This window comes from Thunnus thynnus, chromosome 10, assembly GCF_963924715.1.
Source record: "Thunnus thynnus chromosome 10, fThuThy2.1, whole genome shotgun sequence".
NCBI lineage: Eukaryota > Metazoa > Chordata > Actinopteri > Scombriformes > Scombridae > Thunnus > Thunnus thynnus.
In genome coordinates, this window is record NC_089526.1 from 10,950,960 (window position 1) to 10,971,539 (window position 20,580).

The window sequence follows — 20,580 nt, forward strand, 5'->3', positions numbered from 1 at the left end:
GAAACACAAACAGTCAGACAATAAGAGAGATTGAAAACAAGCCACCAGTTTAGCCTGATTATCAAAAGTTTCTTAACCAATTTATTTGGAAATAAAACCAAAAGTGTCCACCCAAAATGTCACTAATAATTTCTCCTTTCACAGGAAAATTGTGCACACACAGGTCAAAGCTAGACCAAGAAATGTGTAAAGTGTGATAGATTTTAGCGACAGTTTAGGTCATAATTCTACAATTTATCTTTCTTTTCCAATGAAGTTTGGCAAACCCAGAGGTTTGTTTAAAACAGGTTGTGTTTCTTACCTGTCTGACACACTAGCTTTCCAGATCTCAACAATTAACTTAAGTGCAATGTGACCATAACCAACAGAAAAAAATGCCAAAACTACGAAAAAGTTTTGACATTTTTCAAGTCATCATAAGAATTAGTCCTTCTGTGTAAAACATGTCATCATTAGAGAAGATATACAGTATCCATGTAGTACAGACTTTCAACACCATGAAAGAATGGAACCTCAGAAAAGTAAATTGTAGATCACTTGCAGACAAAATAAAACAGACTAGTTGCAAAATCAGTGTATGACTGAAGTTTTATCAGCTTCATCTGAACTTTTATTTAGGCTTTCACAGAATAAGCTATACATGATGATATTAATACTTATTTTCTTTGCTGATAAACACAATTTGACATATTCAGCATTACAATCCATAGTATGAATGAATAATGTAGCGTGTAACTTCTCCTGAAACTAATATCTTGTGTAAAGCAAACAGACCCCATGGAAAACATTTCTCTGTAATCTGCAATGCCATGAAGCCAGAGTATAAATGTGTAAAATGCAACAATTGTTTTGAAACTTGAGCAGTAGGAAACATTATGGTTGTGCAAAATCTTCAGACCCTGTTGCAAACATACATGATTACTGAGCAGCTCATGATTTGATGGCTTATATAATAATCAGTGGCTTGTAGTTACTGCATATTCGATATATCACTGTGCATTTACATTTTGTTCCTCTTGTTTTCCAGACCCCATTCCTTCAATCTATGAGACCAATATTAACACACATGTGCAAACGTAAACACACATGTACAAACAACTAACCTCCATCGACAAACAACTTGGTTTCGTGCAGAAATGCATACAAAGTACACAAACAAGCAGACTTTAAGTAGAGACAAACACACACACGCATACGCTTGCATGCACAAAGGCACGCACATGCAACCTTGTACCCATGCAAATAATCATGTGTTATTATTCCTCATTTTCTGTGCTGAGTTATTTCTGATACAAACACCAACATTTGATTTGAAACAAACAACTAAGCTATCAAATAGCAAATGTTTGTGTCAGGACACTGGAGAAGGATATGAGCTGAGCTCCCAGTAATCCCCCTCTACATCTTCTCTTAGGCTTGTTTTGTAACAGATTCCCTCCTCAAAATATATAGAAGACCTTCTGTCCTCAGCAACCACAAATGAGTTCCAGTGCCTTTCTTTTTGTTTCATCTAACAATAGGAAATAAAGGTACAAAGACTTAATACTATTCATTGTCTTTACATCACGTACAGCGGCTGTTGAGAAAATCCATGTGCCACCTCTCACAAACACGAAACCAAATGAAGAACAGATTGTGATTAAAATCAGGCTGGAACAAAATACATCATAGACCAGAGAAGAGACCCTTCATTCATTATCAGGCTTCCAGCTTGAATGCTGCATTTGAAACACAGGATCTGTTCTTAGTTCAAGAGTGACATAGGTCGGTTCATGACACGAACCAAGCTGAACCACAGTCTTCGACGTGGCTTTGCTGTCCAACAGTGATCCCTCATAGTGGAATGAAAGTCAACAAGTCGTTCTGAGTACCACTAAGACACCAGTCTCTTCCAGATATGGTCATCTATTCAAAAAGCTTTGGGAAGCCTTTTGTGTTGCAGCAATCCTCCAGTTCTCTTTGCGCATTGTCTACAATGCATAGCAGCATTAATCCATTCCTTCATCACTTTGATTTTTGTCAAGTTCTTTATGTGTGGCTGGTGCTGCTGGGTGAGGCAGTGTCTCTGTTTTTCTCTTAGCCTCATCCAGCAGGCATTCGAGTTTAGGTGACAGAGCTGGTTGTAATGCTGGCAGCAGTGGTGGTCCTGCTCTGGCCTTTTCTCTTCTTCCCCCCTCCTCCTCCTCCTCCTCCTGCTCCTCCTCCTCCTCCTGCTCCCCCTCCTCCTCCTCCTGCTCCCCCTCCTCCTTTACCACCGTCTTTGCCCTCTCGTCCTCGTCCACGCACATTCTCCCTCTCTCTCCTGTTTGTATCATCTTGTCGGTCTCCCTTATTCTTCCTCTCTGAAATGAGAAAAATGTAGAGAACGTGATTAATAGGTTGTATAATTATTCAAATAAACTCTTGTAAGACATCTGTCATCATCGGATGTATATGTGGAAGTGCCTCCGCTTGGCTAAACAAAATTACAAACATGGATTCCTGAGAGATAGAGTGGATGATAAGAAATGCGGATCAGGACTTGTGGTTGTGTGGTTTTTAATGCAGGTAAGATAAGTGTAAACAATGCACATTCAATCCAGGATTATTCATAAATGCCAGCATGATCTACAGCAGCGTCCAGTGTGATACAAGGGGCAGACAAAAAATAATGAAAGTTAACAGGACAAAATAATGCATCTAAACATTTGGTTTTTAGCCATGTTAGGAGCGTGGCTTCATGGATGCGAATGTCAGGCTTTTGGTCGGTCCACCACTTTGGTCTAGAGTGAAATATCTCAACAACTGTTGGATGAGTTACCACAATATTTATGGTCCCCAGAAAGAAACAAAGACTTTGGTGATCATCTGACTTTTCCCTCTAGCGCCATCATGAAGTTCACATTTGTGGTTTTGAGTGAAATAGCTCAACAACTATTGGTTGGATTGCCTGGAATTTTGGTACAACTATTCATATTCCCCTCAGGATGATTTGTAATAACACTGATGATGCCTTGACTTTTCATCTAGCGCCATCATTAGGTCAAAGTTATAATTTGTACAATACTGCTGTGCCTGAATACAGCCTTACAGAGCTGCTAGTGAGGCTGTGGGCTGTTAAGTCTTGCTACTCACACCCTTGGTTCACTAAACACGCACATAAATGTCCGCCCACCCTCTCTCCACTGGTATTCTTATATTAGGATTCACACCTATCGTATGTATGTCTCTTGGGAGAACTCTCTTCAGTTGAACCGCCACTCAGCAACGAACAGCCAACTTGGATCACCTTAATCACCAAGAAAATCATTCTGCTCAATTGGAAAAATAGACACAACCTCCCAGCATTCCAGTGACTTCACCTACTATCTGAACACATCACAATGGAAAGACTCAAAGCAATAACAAACTAGAAATACTGCCCTGCAGTTGTATGCCTCCGCCAACCAGTCAAGTTGCAGTTTACATGTCTGTCCAGACTCATAATATTTGTAGTTAAGACTTTGGAGGAATTCAATAAAAGGTATTAAGTGTATTTTCTGGTGAAATGGAAGTTATCACTATACTGACGTGTATGATTCCAGTGAATAATTTCCAATGAGAAACATGCTGTCTTCTCTTAGAGACTATTTTGATATAAAATGTTTTGTCCATTTTGTCCTATTAGACATTTGTGTGAAACTTTGTCATAATTAGCATATGAAAACAAAACACGTTTTTGAGGTCACGTTGACCTTGACCTTTGACCTTTGACCACCAAAGTCTAATTTAATGAAATTCCCTTCAGGCATTCCTGAAATACGGCATTCACGCGAATGGGAGAATACGGACATATGGACAACCTGAAAACATAATGCCTCTGGCCATGGCTGTCACTGGCATGGAGGTGTAAAAACCAAGTTGACCAGTTTAATTGTCATTAGATGCCATTGACCCCACTCATCAGTTCTATAGACCTACCATTGTAAGTACAAACACATACAGTTCACTCACTCACTCACTCACTCACAGTCATATGTAATGCCTCAAATAACAACCTCCCCCATTTGCTGGTGAAACCACTAACTCTGCCCACACCAACCATACATCAAATCTACTGCCTTACCAGACAGACTTAATTCTGATTTAAAAAAAAAAAAAAAAAGATATCATCCACATCCTTGCAAGATGAACCTCCACTACATACAATCACCACTGACATGTAAACCTTAACCCATTACATTACTCTCACTGTTTCCTCCTGTATACACACACACATGCATGTGTGTATGTGTATATGTATATATATATCTTTTCAACCAACAAGCTTAGCAACTATTATTTAAAGCTACTATTGCTATTTAATTACATTGTTTTGTTTTGTTTGCTTAGTTTTAACTAAGTACTTGCTTGCTTTTTGTTATTTTTATTATTACTATTACCCATTGTTGTTGTTGTTGCTGTTATTGTATGTTATTAGCAACATAATTACATGAATTATTATCATTATTACTATTGTTCTTGATTTGTCTACATATAGAGATATATTTTTCTCTCTTTCCTCCTCCTCTTTCTTTTTATTTTTATTTATGTATTTAATTTATTAATTCACTCATTTATTTATTTATTTTGTAATAATTATTCTATTTATTTACTTTTGCTTTGAGGTTGTGGGGTGGCACCTTTGGGCACCTAATCAGTCTCCACAATGTGCTACAATAGCCTAAGGAGGGAGCAGGGTGAGTGCCTCCAGCTGGGAGAAAAACAAACAAACAAACAAATAAAAAAACAAAAAAAAAACAAACCACTAAACACTTACCACTCTGTTCTGACAGAGCTGGCTCACACTGAGAGGTTTGGGAGCTGGTTCTGAAAGGGACCATATGATCTGTAAACAGACCAGCACCCTCCTAAGGGTTGTGGTGCGGCCCTAAGCAGACCAGTGTGTGGTGTGTGACCAGCAGGTTCAACCTAGCTGACCTCTACCTGAGCCCTTGCAGCCCCTCTGATTCCAGTGATGGTGCCCAAGACTGCTACAATCCTGATTTGTTTTTAGTTTTTTTTTTGTTTTTGTTTCTTCTCTCTCCTCTTTTATTTTTCTTTTCAGTTATTTTTACTTCCCTCTTATTTCCATTTCTTAATTGATTTTTAATTTAATAACATCATTCCTTAATCTTCCTTCTTGCCTCTTCCATTTTTTTCCCGTTGTTGTAGATACATACACACACTTGCCCCGAACAAGCGACCCCAGCGATAACTGGCTGACATTATTATAATATTTTTTGTTATTAGTATGGTGATTTTTGTACTATAATTTGTTTAGTTTTTGTTTGTTTGTTTGTTATTTTAGGGTTTTGTTGGGTATTGCCTAGTTCTTGTTATATTTTCTCACTTCACATCTCTACCTCTGTTGTGTGTTTATGCACTATGCATCAACATAAAAAAGGATTCACACCTGTCACACATTTCAAGAGTATAATTGCGCTCTAAATACAAACATCCATCAAGTCACTGTTAATGTGCACACATGACCTGTTCAGAAAAGGAAAGAGTTTAGTTCTGCGGCTGATTTGAAAACGCAGCAGATGTACACACTGTAAGAGCTCTCAGGACAGTCATGTGACACAAATTTCTGTCACATAAGTCACGTTAAAAATCACTTTAGGCGTAATGAGTTAAACATTGTCAAGGGCCCAATAATGTCCCATAAGGACATGAAGCGCTGCCACAAAGTGGAAATAGGCTTTATGTCTAATATCAGATGACCATTGTTTAGGCTGCACTCAAAACTATTCGGTTTTGTATATTGGAGGCAGGGTAGTTACACTGGAGGATGTTTGTTATGAACTTGCGCGTTGAGAGTTTCTGCACATCCTGGAAACTGAGTGAACACGTGCCAAGGGCTGGACAGTGTTCACTACTACAGTTGACAACAGCAAGGCTTATGGCGCCACCATGTTTGTCTACTGCTGTGCAGTAATAACTGTAGGTCTGTGTTTATTTCCCTACCAGCATTTTTAAACTTGTTGTACAAACAGTTATGATTCTTTGGTTTAAGCGCAAAGTAGAAAAGAAAAAGCCCAAAGGTATAGTATTTCTCAACACAACCAGTGAAAATCATTATATGGTGATGAAGTACATTCATAGAAGTCAAATGTGGACAGACCTAACACAAAAACATTTATTCTCCGCAGTCCCATCCCCCTCAACTGAAAACTGGAAGGCTCCGTCCCACACAGTAATGCATAAACAGGAATAACTCTGAATCATTTTTGAGCCATTAGTACCAAAATGATAAAAACATCACTGCTGAGGTCATTGGTTAGTTGGTTCCATGGTTGGCTCGTGTCATATGAAGGTTTTATGTCCAGCATGCTCAGTGTTTATGTGTTGTCTTGAATCAATAAACACATTTCTGACCATTTTTGGCCACTATTCAAACAAGCACTTAATACTGAGCAGTAATAGTTTCAAAATCAATGAGGCACGATGAAGGAGAGAGGAGCCTGAGTGAAGTAAAGGGTCCTTACACACACTCTGTAACATCTGAGCTGATGTGCTTACTGTGTAAGGACTTAATTACTTCTCTAACAAATCACTAATGGAGCCAGGAGAGGGGGACTCCATCAGTTTATGACAGCCCTGATTGCACCTCCTCTCCATCCAAGCTAAACAATTTTGCCTGACAAATGCAATAACACATCCAAAAAATTCTGTTTTCGCGTGAGACCCTTTTGTGGAACTTCAGGAAAAGGGGAAAAAATTTGCAGCCAAATCAACACAAAGCGTGAGCTCTGCAGACCACTAAATCACTAATGTTATACAAGGTCTGCCCCCTGTGTTTTATATAGCCAGCCTGCCAGCCAACTCCCACAGATGAATCCAAAGCTGAGCTCTTTTTGCACGGAGCGAGTTTACCCACATGAACTGGTTCACCAGAGTCATGGTACCATCACCCATGAATTACCTCACAGAGGAAAATTTATTTCCGTGCATTTTGGCAGGAAAGTGTGTCTTATTTTTATACAAACTTGTTTAGCAGTGTTAGCAGCGTAAGAGAAAAAAGTAGTTTTTTAAAATTCTTGCTTTATCTTGAATGGTAGACCATTTCCGTACCACAAATTTTCTATTCACGTCAGGTGACACCTCACACATTTCTGATATGACCTATCTTTGTTCCAAGTGCAGAAATTTGGCAGTCAACTTAGCAGTTTTTAGAGGGCAGTTTATAATATTTCAATGCTAATTATTCTTCTGATCCCAAGGCTGAAATTCTTTCCAGGAAGCAGGCGTCAGACAGAGTAAATTCACTTCTCATTTCTCAAATTGTGCTGTCACAGCCTGTTCACCAAAGAGCCTGCTCCTTACTGAGAAAGTACAAGCCGTGTCAGCCTCCTTCCCACTAGACATGACCACAGATCTATATGGGACAAAGTCAGATCATGTTCTGTTCTTTAAACTCAGAGCCCTAAAGAAATTGTAGTAGAGGATGCTGGAATACGCAAGCCTCCTCCATGTTTACTCACATATATCCAGACATATCATCTGTTACATGTACATGTTGCAACATCTGTACAGTTGCCAACACTGTGAAATATTGTTACGCAATGCTCCTGCTGTGCCCCAAAATCCCCTAAGCGTGCCACTGTCCAATAAAGTTCTTAAATACTGCTTGTTTAGAGTTCTCTTAGTCCTTGTAAATAAGTGTAAGTTTCCAGCTTTGATTGAACTTGGCACATTATACAAAACAGGTTAGTATCTGGTGACATTTGGAGAGAAAGAAATTTGCTCACAACTCTTCATTAGTAATAATTCCTTTGCGGTTCAAGAGAACAAACCCAATAACTTCAATTAATAGTGATTAACAACAGCTCCACTCGTATTTCTGTGTTTCGTAAGGTTTATGATTCCAGCACCACTGCTGGTAAATATTTGATTTCTTTGCTTCAATAAGGACAAAACATATAAAAGCAAATAACCAGGATCATTGCTGTTTTTGTTACACTTTTCATCCAATAAACTCTGGACCAACAGGCCAGATCCGTCATTTATAAGCCTTAGCTGCGAATGAGGCCAAGAGCGACTAATAAGCTGTTATGAAAGTTGATAATGGCCATTGACTGGTGAGAATGACTGTTAACCTGCTGGAGAGCAAGCTGCTGTGTGGATGATAAGAGCCCAAGCAAACATGTCATGGTCGTGTAAACCTCACGCTTCAACGGTCTTCAGAACAAATAGCTCTCTCTAGCTCTGATCCCTGTCCAGCTTCGCAGTGCGTAATGTCCGCCCTTCATCTGCTTGGCTCGTAGATGGAGTTTATTGTTTACACGCTGAGAAGTCAAGAGATTCTGTATCCTTCTGTGAGCTCAGCCAAACCAAACCCAATCAACACGCTGCGGGTCACAGACACACTGGCGGGAATGCGGGCCTTTGGATGTTGAGTAATAGTTCCATCAGTCATCATATTAACTGATGGAGGCATTTCATGAGGCACATAAAGCTTAATGCTTGTTCATCTGTTATCTGAATACTGTCATCGGAGTACATTAAATACTTGGCAGTTATTAACTGCACTTTATAATTAGTTGTCCCTACTATCTGTTATTTCCTACTCAATGTACATATCTGTGTATTTCTGTTTACCTTTCGCACAGGGTGTCTTGGGCACGACGCACTTTTTTCTCTCTGTCTGTGGAGTGCAGGTCTGTGAGGGTACAAAGGCCGGGGAGGTGTCCGGGCTGTGGACCGGTGGAAGGGGTACACGAACCCTAGACTGTGAGCCTTTCTTAAATCCACATGTTTTATTCTTCTTCATACAGGAACCCCATTGGCTCCACTCGCCCAGTTCGCACTCTGCAGCACGCTGACCTAGAAAAAAAAGGGGACAAAGAGTAAAGTAGTGAGTGAGTCGTCCACAGCTCCAACATCTCACATTTGTTTTGCAGCCTTGCTGTCTGCTTTTTACAGCTCAGCAGTTTTAGCTGAGGCTAATGAGTTTAAGTAATTTCTAAATCTGCAAACAATTTTAGCTCTGTCCTTCTCTAGAGAGAATGGACAGAGGCAGTTGCTATAAATCTGAAAATATACAAAAACTTAGGGCTATCAAGTATTCTGTGCTCAAGACAAAGGCTACTTTTTAGGGCCACATGTATATTCTCTGGGGACCAGCAGGGTCAGTTTAGAGGAACAGCGAGTGAAGCCAAAAATTCATTTCAGGGCTCCAGGTTTTTGCAGATCTGAGCCAAGACGCCTGGGTTAATGCTGTCGTTTCTAACTTATGACAGAATTATTTTCAACAGAAAGAAAAAGAACAGAAAAGGAAGCTCCAGAGATCTTGTTATTTTTCTGAAGAGTTCACTTCCAGACAGCTGAACATAGCTGGCTCCTCAGATGAGGTGATGAATATAATAAAGGCTCATTCAACATGTGGCTCAAACCTATGAGCTGCTACATTATAGCAGGTAGCTTAAAAGATGCTGCAGTTTCTAAATGCTGGAAGGTTGAAGGTCACTCACCGACGCACTCCATGGTCTCATTGACGGTGCGGTGGCCAGGAGGGCAGCTGACATAACATCGCCCACTGTGTGAATACAAGCCCTCCTTACATTTTGTGCAAAAATTGCGATTGAAACACGCTTCACAATTGTCTATTTTACATTCTGTAAAACACAGGGGAGAAAAAAAGAGAGGATAAAATCATTTCAAAGTCACATTGATTCCGGTGAAGTATTGCTTTTGTTCATTTCATTGGCTTTAAAGTCTCATTCTTGTTCAGGAAATTTTCTGGTTAATACACAGAATCTGGAATATTCACTGTGATTTGGCTGAAAAATAGCAAATGGCTCTCCAGAGAAAGGACAAGAGGAACTTGAATTTTATTTCCTCTGAGAGATTTATTACTGATTAAACAACACGGGATCTATTTAGGGGAATATTTCACGAGCAACACTCTTCTCTTAAAAACATATGCACCACAGGCCTTGTTTTTTTGGAAAGTGGGTGTTAATGAGTCCAGCCAGTGTATCGCTTCAGTGGGTTTCTCAAGAGTGGGTCTCTCCACACTTCAGACTCATTAAAATCTCTGACTCCCCAGTCTAACAAACAACTTCTTGAAATATGGATAATTACAAACATAGGGGGATAAAAACCAGACATCTTAAAAGACTCCCAAAAGCTTTGGTCTCATCTTGAAAGGCACTTCCTTATTCTGACCATTCACTACATCTGAATCAACTCTCCCTGGACAAAAAAAGTGGAGAAAGATGGAAATCTATAAATTTGTGTCAATATTCTATATGGGAAACATATTCAGATCTAGACTCATTTTGCTCATGTGGGCTGAACTTAAGAATGTCTTTGCAGCTGGTTGAATGCCAAGGTCAGAAATGATCTAACACTGAATCCTCACTGGGACCTTAATGTTCTTGCCTCCTGCTCCCAATTACTATTTTTAAGCCCTTGACAGCTAAATTGACAGTACTGACGTTTGCAGCGCTATAATGTAAGACAAATGTTACTAACAAGACATTCTAGGATGACATGTATAAAGTCAGATGATTGTATAATAACCCAGGTTAGCCACTGAGGGCCTCTGAAAAGAATTTGCAGAGAATATTCAGCCCTCTCTGCAGCAAATGAGAGAGCACTGTATGAAATAATGTAAAAGCAAATTGCAAATTGCAACTTTTAAATAAATTTATTGTTTAAGATATGTTTCAATTCATTTTTGAGTGCCTAAATTTTCCTTGTGAAAATGCAAAACTTCAAATTCCAAGAAACAATACTGTCATTTCTGGTACACCAAACTTCACAGAGAAAATAAAATCAGTGACTCGAATTGTGTTGTATGCAGAAATTCCCAAATAAAACTATGTCAATCTGAAAGCAATCTACCTCGCAGTATGAGGGATTGTAAAAGTACACCATCATTATAATCATAAAATCACAGTTCCACTTTTCTAAATCTGAAATGTCAAAATCTGAAAATATTACATCATCATCAGAGTTAAGAGTTTTCTCTGCATTGGGAATGTAACCATTGGATAAAACATTATTTGGTGCATCTGACAGATATTATGTGATGTAGACAGTCAAGCAAAAATCTTGAGAGAAGAGAATAGCCTGCATTTTTCTTCCCATAGCAGAATAATCACTACAGGCTGCTGGACATTGTAGGTGCCCACCAAATATCTACACCTGCAACTATCTTGAAGCAATGAATAACATTAAACAATCAGAGAGAGAGCTTGGGGCAATAACATACAGTATAAGTCCAAAATTCTGTGGTATGAATGGTAGAAACAGTCAGCTAACAAAGTACTTACTGCATAATTTCTTAACACATGTTGTTTTTCAAAGACTGATAAGCAAATAAGCAAAAACCTTTTACTTGGTTACTCACTTACAAACTTCAGAGGCTACATATAGCCTGTATATGGTACAGTAAGGGTGTATCAGAATAAAAAGTGTGTAAAAGTGAAAGCATAACAAACATGGATTGTGGCCTGGCATGAACCCTGCACATGAGGGCCAAATAAAAAACACAGACATCCTCTCAAAAACAGACAAACAACAATGCATTAGAAATGTTTTTGTTGGGATTTTGTTCCAATCCTGTTTTCTGCCCACGCATAAGGAGAAACAGACAACAGACTGAGGTGCTGGCACTCCTCTGCTAAAAGTATGGGCCTGGTGCCACCAGAACCAACTAAGTAAGTTTTGTAAGTGCTGTGAGTGTGGCCACCTTTCACCCACCTTCCAAATGAGCCTAACCTGCTTATAACCATAATGAAGACCAATTCAATTAAAAATTGGACTGACTTTCTACTAGTTCAGCAAATAATTTTCTGTATCATCTGTGCCCATTTGCACAGGGAGAAGTAGCAGAAACTGAAGGATTTCATTAATTGGTCACTTATATCTATTGATTATTGGCCACTTGCCTCTTATTAGCATGTCTTACTAATAAAGGAGTGCATCTTATGCACTCACAAACTTGAAAAATAGCAGCACAGATTGATTTAAAGAAGATAAATCAGCACATGGGTGGGTGTTAAAGGGTGTGCCAAAAGCAGATGAATACTTTGGTCCTTGTTATACATGAAAGGTAGTGTAGCTATGTGGAAATATACAGATGAGATACACAAGACAAAAAACTAGTAGGGTATCCCTGCATTCCTCTAAATACTCACGTATTGTACATAAACACGAGCTGATGAACCAAAAATAAACAGATTGTTTACACTTTCAGTCGAGTGGATTTTTACAGAGTAGACTGTTACCAGAGTTATCTTGAGCCTGCATGTGTTTGGAAGATTCCAGATGTTATCTACAAATTCAATATGCCCACTGCAACATCTTGTTGATGTTCCAGGGACACTTGCAATATCCCATGGTCTAGAGTCTTCTATAACACAAAGCAAAACTCACGGGTGCATCTGTTGTTGCCTTCTGGGTTCCTCATGCCAAAGTATCCCATGGGGCAGGAGGCGAGGCATACGCCTATCTGACGGATGTCATTGCGCTCCAGGAAGATGAAGAGCTTGGGCTTACATTTAATGCAGCCATTATACTCAGAGCATCTCTCACAGCCTTTGGGGCAAGATGGTGGCCCCTCAGTACTAACTGTTGGAAAAATTAGGTAAACAGAAAGAAGGGAACAGTCAGGTTGAGGTAGACAACAGAACAGCATGTTGTACCATCACATAAAAAGATAGATTGTTTCCAGCCAGATATGAATTTTAATGAGGAAATTAAAAAGGGAATGTGTCAACATTCTGCCCATGAGAACAACATCAGGCAACTTTAATATTTTGCTGGCATCTCCACAAATCCAGCCGTAAACCTGCCAGCACTTTATCACTCCAACAAGCAGGGGTTAATGCTTGCAGCTCTAACCGGGGGCCAGGCCAAACATCTTTGTTTGAACAGTTACTCACTGTTTACTTCAAACTGCTTGCCGGAGATCCTTAACAGATTTTCATTTGGAGAAACCCGGGTAATTGAGGTTGACATCCGAGCAAGAGCCAGTCAAAATCAAGCGACTAACATCACAAAGGGTCTCCACCGGGGTCAGTCAGAAATTATCTGGGCATCAGAAAACTGCAATAGGATGGATGTGGGCAAGAATCGAATACTGTAAGTGCAAAGCCAGTGTTGTTCGATAGTGATATGAACCAGCAAGTAACCCCTGTCAGAAAATGCACTACAGATGAATTTACACTTCACTTCCTTGTAATCCCAGGCTCCGACATTAATCCAATTCTCTCATCTTCCAAAAAGGCAAAGAAATTGTGCACCCAGCCAGTAATCTAAATAATTTCTAGGAAAAGTGTGTCAAAGTGCACATCTCTTTTCTAGGAGCCATTCAGAGACAAAACCACAGTCGTCAGAATTGATTTACAGTCCTGTACTGTATCAGCTCTAAATATAAATACTCTCACACAGCCATCCATCTGCCGTTCTGCCTCCCAGAGATAAGTCAGATGGTAAAAGCGTTAAAAGGGTTCGCCCATGAACAGATTATACCATGCATGAGTCACGGTAACCTAAAATGCAGCAATTACAGCAAGGTCTTATTACTCACTAATAATGATAAAGGTAATAGATTCTGGGGAGTAAAATTGAACCACAGTATAGGGGAGGGTATAAAATCATAGAACCTGGTTTAAACTGTTTGAAAAAGAGACAGTTTTTGCTGTGTAGAGCATGAGGAGCAATACCAGCTTCTCTCCTCTCTGATTGTTTCAGTTTGATCTCTGCATGACACTGAATTCATTCAGAGAGAGAACACAAAAAGCCCGCAGGGAGGAAAACAAGTCGCTCTGTCGTCAGCTATTTGCCTACCAGGATGGGCGGTTGAAGAAAACACTGAATCTGATGACATTTAAGATGCAAAAGCTGTAAATCAAGAGGTGTTAACCGCAAAACCATTCCATAGCTGGAGGGGGAAAGCTTCAAATGACTGTGACGCAGTAGAGGGCGCTCATGTATATGGTGAGTGACCCAAATCCTTCTGCCCTCATCACAATGGCACAAGACAAACTGTATCAGCATTTACTGTCATTTCACATATACATGTATATGTGACTGCATATACTGTAAAAATATTCCATTTTTATGACACAAACAACACTTCTTCTTCCCACTATGTGTGACTTTAATAACACCACATCTGTTACTGTGGCCAGTCTTGGTATTATATGAATTCTGGTTCGCAGAGGTTGGGCTGAGGCTGGCATAGACTGAAAGCTCCTCGTGTGTAAAGGAAGAATTATTTCAAAGCTGACAGTAACACCAGCACTGAGGCTCTGAGGCTGGAGATATACTACAAGTAGGCCTGAGCACCATCTTTGTGGTTGCGTGAGGTCAGAAAAATGCTTACAACAACACAGGCAGCACGGTCCAATTGAGAGCTTAGAACTGTCAGGTACTCATTCCATTATGTGCCCACAGAGCCAGACACAAAAAGAGCAATGGCTTTGAGGGCGAATCCATCAAACCCCCCTCTATAAACAATCCTAATACCCATAAAAGTTTTACATAAACTGAGAGAGGCATAATCTTAAAAAGTGGAAGAAAGACGAGCCATTCAGGGGAAACACTGAACCTAACATAACCTGCCTAGGAAAAACAAATACAAATGATGAGAAAATAAACAAAATAAAATGTTATCTTTACTTTGCTTGTTAAATGTTTATAAGACATCCACCACTGTGACTCAGACCACAGAAACGAAAGACAGCAGGCTGAAGAGGAAGAAAAAAAAAAGAGATCAAAACACACTGAGAAAGAGAAAAATCTGGGGAACTCACCCCGTCTCTGCCTTCTCGCCTTAGAGAGCTTCAGAGCATCGCTGTGACCCATGGAGCTGAGAAAGACCATTGCCAGCGCCACCAGTCCCAGCTGCATAGTCCCTGTTGCCTTCCCGGCCACGCAGGGTCCCCCCCTGCAACCAGATGGATCAGGTGGGGGGGCCCCCTTCCTCTGTGGGACAGGTGGATCCCTCTGCTTCTGGGACTGATGATCCCTCCTCTCTGCTCTGGCACTGCTCTCTTTCTCTGCCTGTCTCTCCCTTCTCCCCCCCCCCCCTCTGTCTTTCTGTATCTTTCACTCTAGTGGCTGCTACGTTCGTAAGTCTGTGTAGTGGAGGGTGATTCTGCGGTTGTAAGTCCAAACAAGCCCGAGGCACAACAAGCCATCATGCTGGTGGTAGTACTGGCAAAGGGAGTAGACAGAGCGGGATTGGAGGATGGTGAAGGAGGGTGTTGGGGCTGTGCAGAGGATGAAGAGGAGGAGAAAATGGAGAGGAGATTGTCGAACTTCTGGTGGTTCAACCCATGAAGCTTGGGGTGGGCTGGCAGGGAAGCAGGAAACCCGCTCTCCAAGGAGGTTTTGTTGTCAGCGAGTGCCTGAGCTCACACGCATGTGTCTTATTAAAGATGCTTTGAGGAGGCACTAAAATATGGATGCAGGTTCTTGACTACAGTATGTGTGACAACACATATGCTTGTGCCAGGACCTGCTGAGGGGAAAAAAAGGAGCCAGAGAAGACAGAAAGATGGGGAACAGGTTTGGGAGAAGGGTTGTTGCAGGTTGAGAGGGTGAAAATTTTACCATGTACCATCAACAGTTATAACTTAATTTACACCTTCACCTTAGTAGTATTCAATTTTGCAACTTGGCAACATTTTTTTGGCCTGAACCACATTAATTCAAGTATGATACATAGTTTTAACATCGCAAATCTCTGCATTCCAAAGTACTAAACTCATGACTTGTTCATTCAAACGATCAGTCCTGGAACAAGGAAACATAAAAACCACAAACACTTTGGGGTCACGGCACTCCAAGCTGTATTTGGGCTTGGATGATAAATTGAGCATGTTTATCCTTTTGAAAATTCATTGTAGTCAACCCTCTCTGAGAAATGCAATGCACACATGGACTAAAGGACTTTGTAATATTTGGTGCTGAGATCTTTTTTAGATAGTGTCATGCGCTGCCTGTATTTACAGCTCTTGTGTGAACAGGACACATAGAACATGTTAGGATCTGAGCAATGGGAGGTCCTCCCTCGCAGCTTAATAAAGAAAAATAGGACCATATTTGGCTGCTGAGTTGGTTGTGGCTCTGAATCACACAAAGGACAATACCATTTGGTGCATCTAAACATTCTAGCAGGAAGCATTACATTCCTTGTTAAAGTATAAATCAAAAGGGATGAAAAAAAATCAGATTTCACCATATTCTTGCAACATGGACTGACCCAAAACATTTTTAAATTAAGAGTTATGCTTGATACCCTTAATAACCTACAAACTTTAAAATGAGAATTGCATACATTTTTCATTTTGTTTCTATTGGTATGATTGATGACAAATTCTGATTTTTTTTTCACACCCAAATAATAAGTTGTGTTGCATTTCAGGGTTGAAATGAAGGAAAATGGGGTCCTTAAATAAAAAAGTGTCTTGTTTTTATGAAATGAGTAACTATTTAATATGAGCTAAATGGAGTTTAGTAGAACGGCTGGTGACTAACGGAATCTGCCGTAACCTGTTGATGCAGAATGAGAAGAGGATGACAGACATATATGCATGCAAGATTTATCAATCAAGACTCAAATTCAATAAAACGAAGCTCTTTATTGCAGTCCAATAGCATAGCTTTACACTTCGGTTACTGTGGTCACCTAACAGAGGACGAGGATACTTGTAACTTCTCCTAATTGGGAAACATTTCAGACTCACCAGTAAGTTTATTTATGTCATAAAACTTAATGACTCAAAATGTCACTGACACCTTTCAGATAAAGTCATATTTACAGGAAAGAGCCAAAAGGTTGGCGCAGCCGGTCTTTTGCACCACCTGTTTGTTACTTGAGAGATTGATGACGGAGAATGAGACATGCTAAGTCTCTGGATCGGACAGAACACAATCTTTCCAGCACTGAGTAACTCAAGACATGTGCCAGAGTCTCTGTCATATCCCAGTGATCCCACGACTCTGCACAACCTGCCAAAAGCTCACCTCAGCCCATCCGTATCTGCTCTCACACGCCATGGCAATAAGAGACAGGACTGGGCTGTTAACTTACTAAGAGATGAGGACTGAGAAAGTGATTGCTGTACTCTTAGTCCATCTGCCCTTTTGTTAACATGCCATATGACAAACAGTCGTCTCACCAGGCAACTGTGGTGCTACTGTGGCACCTGTGTATGTTTTAAAAATTCTTCCTCTGCTCCCTCATCCATTTAACTGGCACATGCAGTGTATGCCTTTCCTCACCATCAGCCACATTCAGCTGAGCCCAATGAAACTAAGCCCCGCTCATCAAATAGTCAGGAGATAAAATTGCCTCCTTTGTAAGTTCTAAGTTTGATCTATCAATTATTCAAGCACTGAAAGGGAGCTCCCACACTGGGAATTTATTGAACTCAAGAAGGTGCCACGACTCTGAGCTCAGAGTTACAAATGCAACCTGTCAATGAACTTTCTGCCCATGAATGAACCTACTGGCTTTTTGACACATATATAAGAGCTGAGCAAAGATGATCATCATGCACATAACATGACAAAATGCCTCAATCACGCACAAACGTACTGAGAAGATTATAGAGAGCAGTAATGTCCTTTGTAATGCGCAACATGTCTGAGACACAGAGGGCAAAGAAAGTTTAAAACAGGCACAAACGTCCCAGATGTCGTTGTCATTACAGTAAATGTTTCTTTTTCCTCACATGGCAATAACCCCAATGATGTAGCCAACATTTCCCTGTTCCGCTGCAACATGTGGCCCCACACTAACCTCAAAACCCTCTTGTTTTCAAAATGAAATTATTTTTAAGTGGCATCTGTCACACAGACACCAAAAATGGAATTAGTGGTAAATTTTGGCTTTTAAATGTGCACATTTTGCTTCCCAGATTTGGCTGTTCGTGTGTGCATGGAACAAAATAATAGGAATTTGTGGGTGATTTCACCCAGTCATAGTGAGCATTCATGTTCAATTTATTTTGATATTTGTAAAATCCCTGATTTGCTAGCCAACCTAGACCACAATGAAAAACAGAAAGAGGATAGAGAAGAACATAAAGAGATGATGCAAAAGAAAAAAAGGGGGGAAAGGGGGATGAGGTGTTGACTGAGGCTATCACAAGAAAAACAGAGCAGGAGTCATCATCATCCTTATGCGTGCACCCATTCTCTCAACACCTTTTTAATCTAAATCTGCAGATGATAAGTAGCTTGTCCACCTCAGCTATCTGCACAGATGAGTGCGGAGCAACACCTGGCTGCACCACCAGAAGCCACAGAAGCCTCAGCCACTTTTGTAATCACTTCCTCTGCTCTGCGGCTTAATGGGAGCAGGGAGTGAGAGGTCAAATATGCAACAGTTGAAACAGCACTCAGAGCATAGAAGAGCATCACTGGTCTCTTCCTACAATCAAACCACTACCAGACTTTCTCTTTTTAAGTTTTCATTGTAGGACTGAAGCCTGCACAGCTCCAGAAGTCAGAGAGTTGGTCTTGTACAGCTCAGTGGAGTGCAGTTCAGCTTTGCCTTGGAAGCTGGCACACCGTGCTGGATTACAGCTGTTTGCACTGGACTGTTCTTAAGGGAGAAGGAAAATCAAGTGCAGATCTCCACCTGTCCCCAGTCAAGCATCTCTGCTGCCATGTCACTGTCCTGCTGTTTTTTTTTCTAAATCCCTACCTCCCCATCAAGCTGGGGAGACTAATATCAATATAGCCTCAGCAAGTGTGGCTTGTGCGTATGAAGATAGATAGTGAGAAGAAAAAGTAAACTCTATCACACACTAAAGTAGTTTATACATTATAAAGAAATCTTATAAAATAGAACCAATAATATTTATTCTGAGAATGAACACTCACTTGTGTTAAATAGTGTTAAATATTGTATTTTAAATGTGTTTAAGGAAAAATTACATAAATAGCATGACACTAAAAATGGGGCACTTAGAAAGTGTATATCTTCAAACAGAGAAAATATGAATTATTATACTATATAATATTATCAATTTGCAAGATAAAATGAAAAATAGAAAATTAATAAAAGGATAGTGAGGCATAAAATATAATAATAATAATGATAATAAGATGAGGAGGAAGAAGAATAATTAATATTAACATATTACAATGAGAAAGTGTAATATTTTTTGAAGGCACAATGAAGTAGCCTAACTTTTACATAAACATATTTCGATATTCGTTGTAACAGAGTTTAATCTCAAATTAGGAAATCAGAATACAGGCTCAGTTATTTAAAAATAAATGTAAAAGGATCAACCCACCTGTGCATCGGAGTCCACGGATAATGCTTTTCATTGAGCGGTCGGGACTCAATTTCCTTTTTTATATGGGAAAATCCGTAACTTGTTTGGTCACAAAGAACTCCTCCTACAGGATACCCCCATGGAACTTTTCTCTGTCATTATTTAGAGAGACATATGATATTATATCTTTCACATCTGTCACAATTTCGAGGAAAGTCCTGGTAGGCTGTGTAGAGGAGGATGCAGAAGACAGAGAATGGATTAAAAATAAATTCCTCCAATAAAAGATTATATGCATAAAAATATAAATTCCGATGGAAACAGTCAGTCTGGCTCGTTTTTTTTTTTTTTTTTTCGTCTTCTTAAGTTAGGATGCGTGTTTGTACTGACGTTCCTGCGACTTTTAAAATCCACTTTGGAGCGTCGAACTGCATCCAACTCAGGCAAGTAGAGTCACACAGCCGTGATATTTGCATCAAAGCCCCAGCACTGCCAGCGGGCATTACAGGCCCCACCCCTCAAATTCTCACTGAGAGATGAAAAACCAGCGGTGGACTTGTGCAAGTGTAGCTGGTTAACAATTGTATGCAAATTCCCATTAATTACCTCATTTAAAAGGGCCTTCGTCCAGGAGAGAATACAAATAGATTCTGCAGTGAGAAAGGAAAGTAAAGCCACCGAAAGAGCCAAAGAGTTACAAAGAAATTTCATTATTCCATCCCATTATACAAGAAAATATCTTTTTGAAATGCGTGAAAATAAACAGATTAACTTTTCATCATCAGTCTGATCCTATTTTAATTGCATAATGCAGTTAGACATTTGTCACATCTGGTTTAACAAACACCAATAAGCAGCAAAAGCAGATTAGGGTTATAAATATAACAGAATAAAACAATGTCATTCAACACACACCATGTCATTAGATCATTAGAGCAGTGGTCAGTGCATGAAATCCTGAAATTTCAGGTACAGACAAATTATTTTTAAACATACTTCAATTTTTATACAGTGATTTTGGAACCCATATGATAATTCAATGCATACACATTATCACCTAAAATGCTATACCTATATTTCAAGTTTTAGATAAGTGTAGATTTCTGTCAGGTCAGCTTTGAAATGGAAAACTCTTCAACAAAGGAAAGTTTTTATTCACACATGATAAGATGATATGGAGATCTTGAGATCAATAACAATGCTGCTATACAAATTGTGTATCTCAAAAAATATGATTAAAGAACAAAAAATAAAATTACAATCCTTTAGCACTGTTGTTCATAATAACACATAATCAGTATACATCTGCACATACAGTAAGAAT

General features: G+C 39.7%; 1 protein-coding gene across 1 annotated transcript; it reads right to left on the reverse strand.

Moving 5' to 3' along the window:
* Positions 1-573: 573 nt before the first annotated feature.
* On the reverse strand, positions 574-19,806 carry rspo1 (R-spondin 1). Its single transcript, XM_067600909.1, has 6 exons — positions 19,275-19,806; positions 14,772-15,478; positions 12,388-12,582; positions 9,474-9,617; positions 8,602-8,826; positions 574-2,342 (listed from the first exon to the last, which is right to left on the reverse strand). The coding sequence occupies exons 2-6, from the start codon at positions 14,866-14,868 to the stop codon at positions 2,104-2,106; spliced, it is 900 nt and encodes a 299-aa protein (XP_067457010.1). The 5' UTR covers positions 14,869-15,478; positions 19,275-19,806; the 3' UTR covers positions 574-2,103.
* Between the last annotated feature and the right edge of the window lie 774 nt (positions 19,807-20,580).

What these genes read in the sequence shown, in the direction of transcription:
- rspo1 (XM_067600909.1), bottom strand. Translation starts at nt 14,868, where the DNA reads ATGCAGCTGGGACTGGTGGCGCTGGCAATGGTCTTTCTCAGCTCCATG. An exon ending in GGCGAGAAGGCAGAGACGGG is followed by an intron (nt 12,583 to 14,771) that starts GTGAGTTCCCCA and finishes TTTTTCCAACAG; the next exon opens with TTAGTACTGAGGGGCCACCA. An exon ending in CAAGACACCCTGTGCGAAAG is followed by an intron (nt 2,343 to 8,601) that starts GTAAACAGAAAT and finishes TTCTCATTTCAG; the next exon opens with AGAGGAAGAATAAGGGAGAC.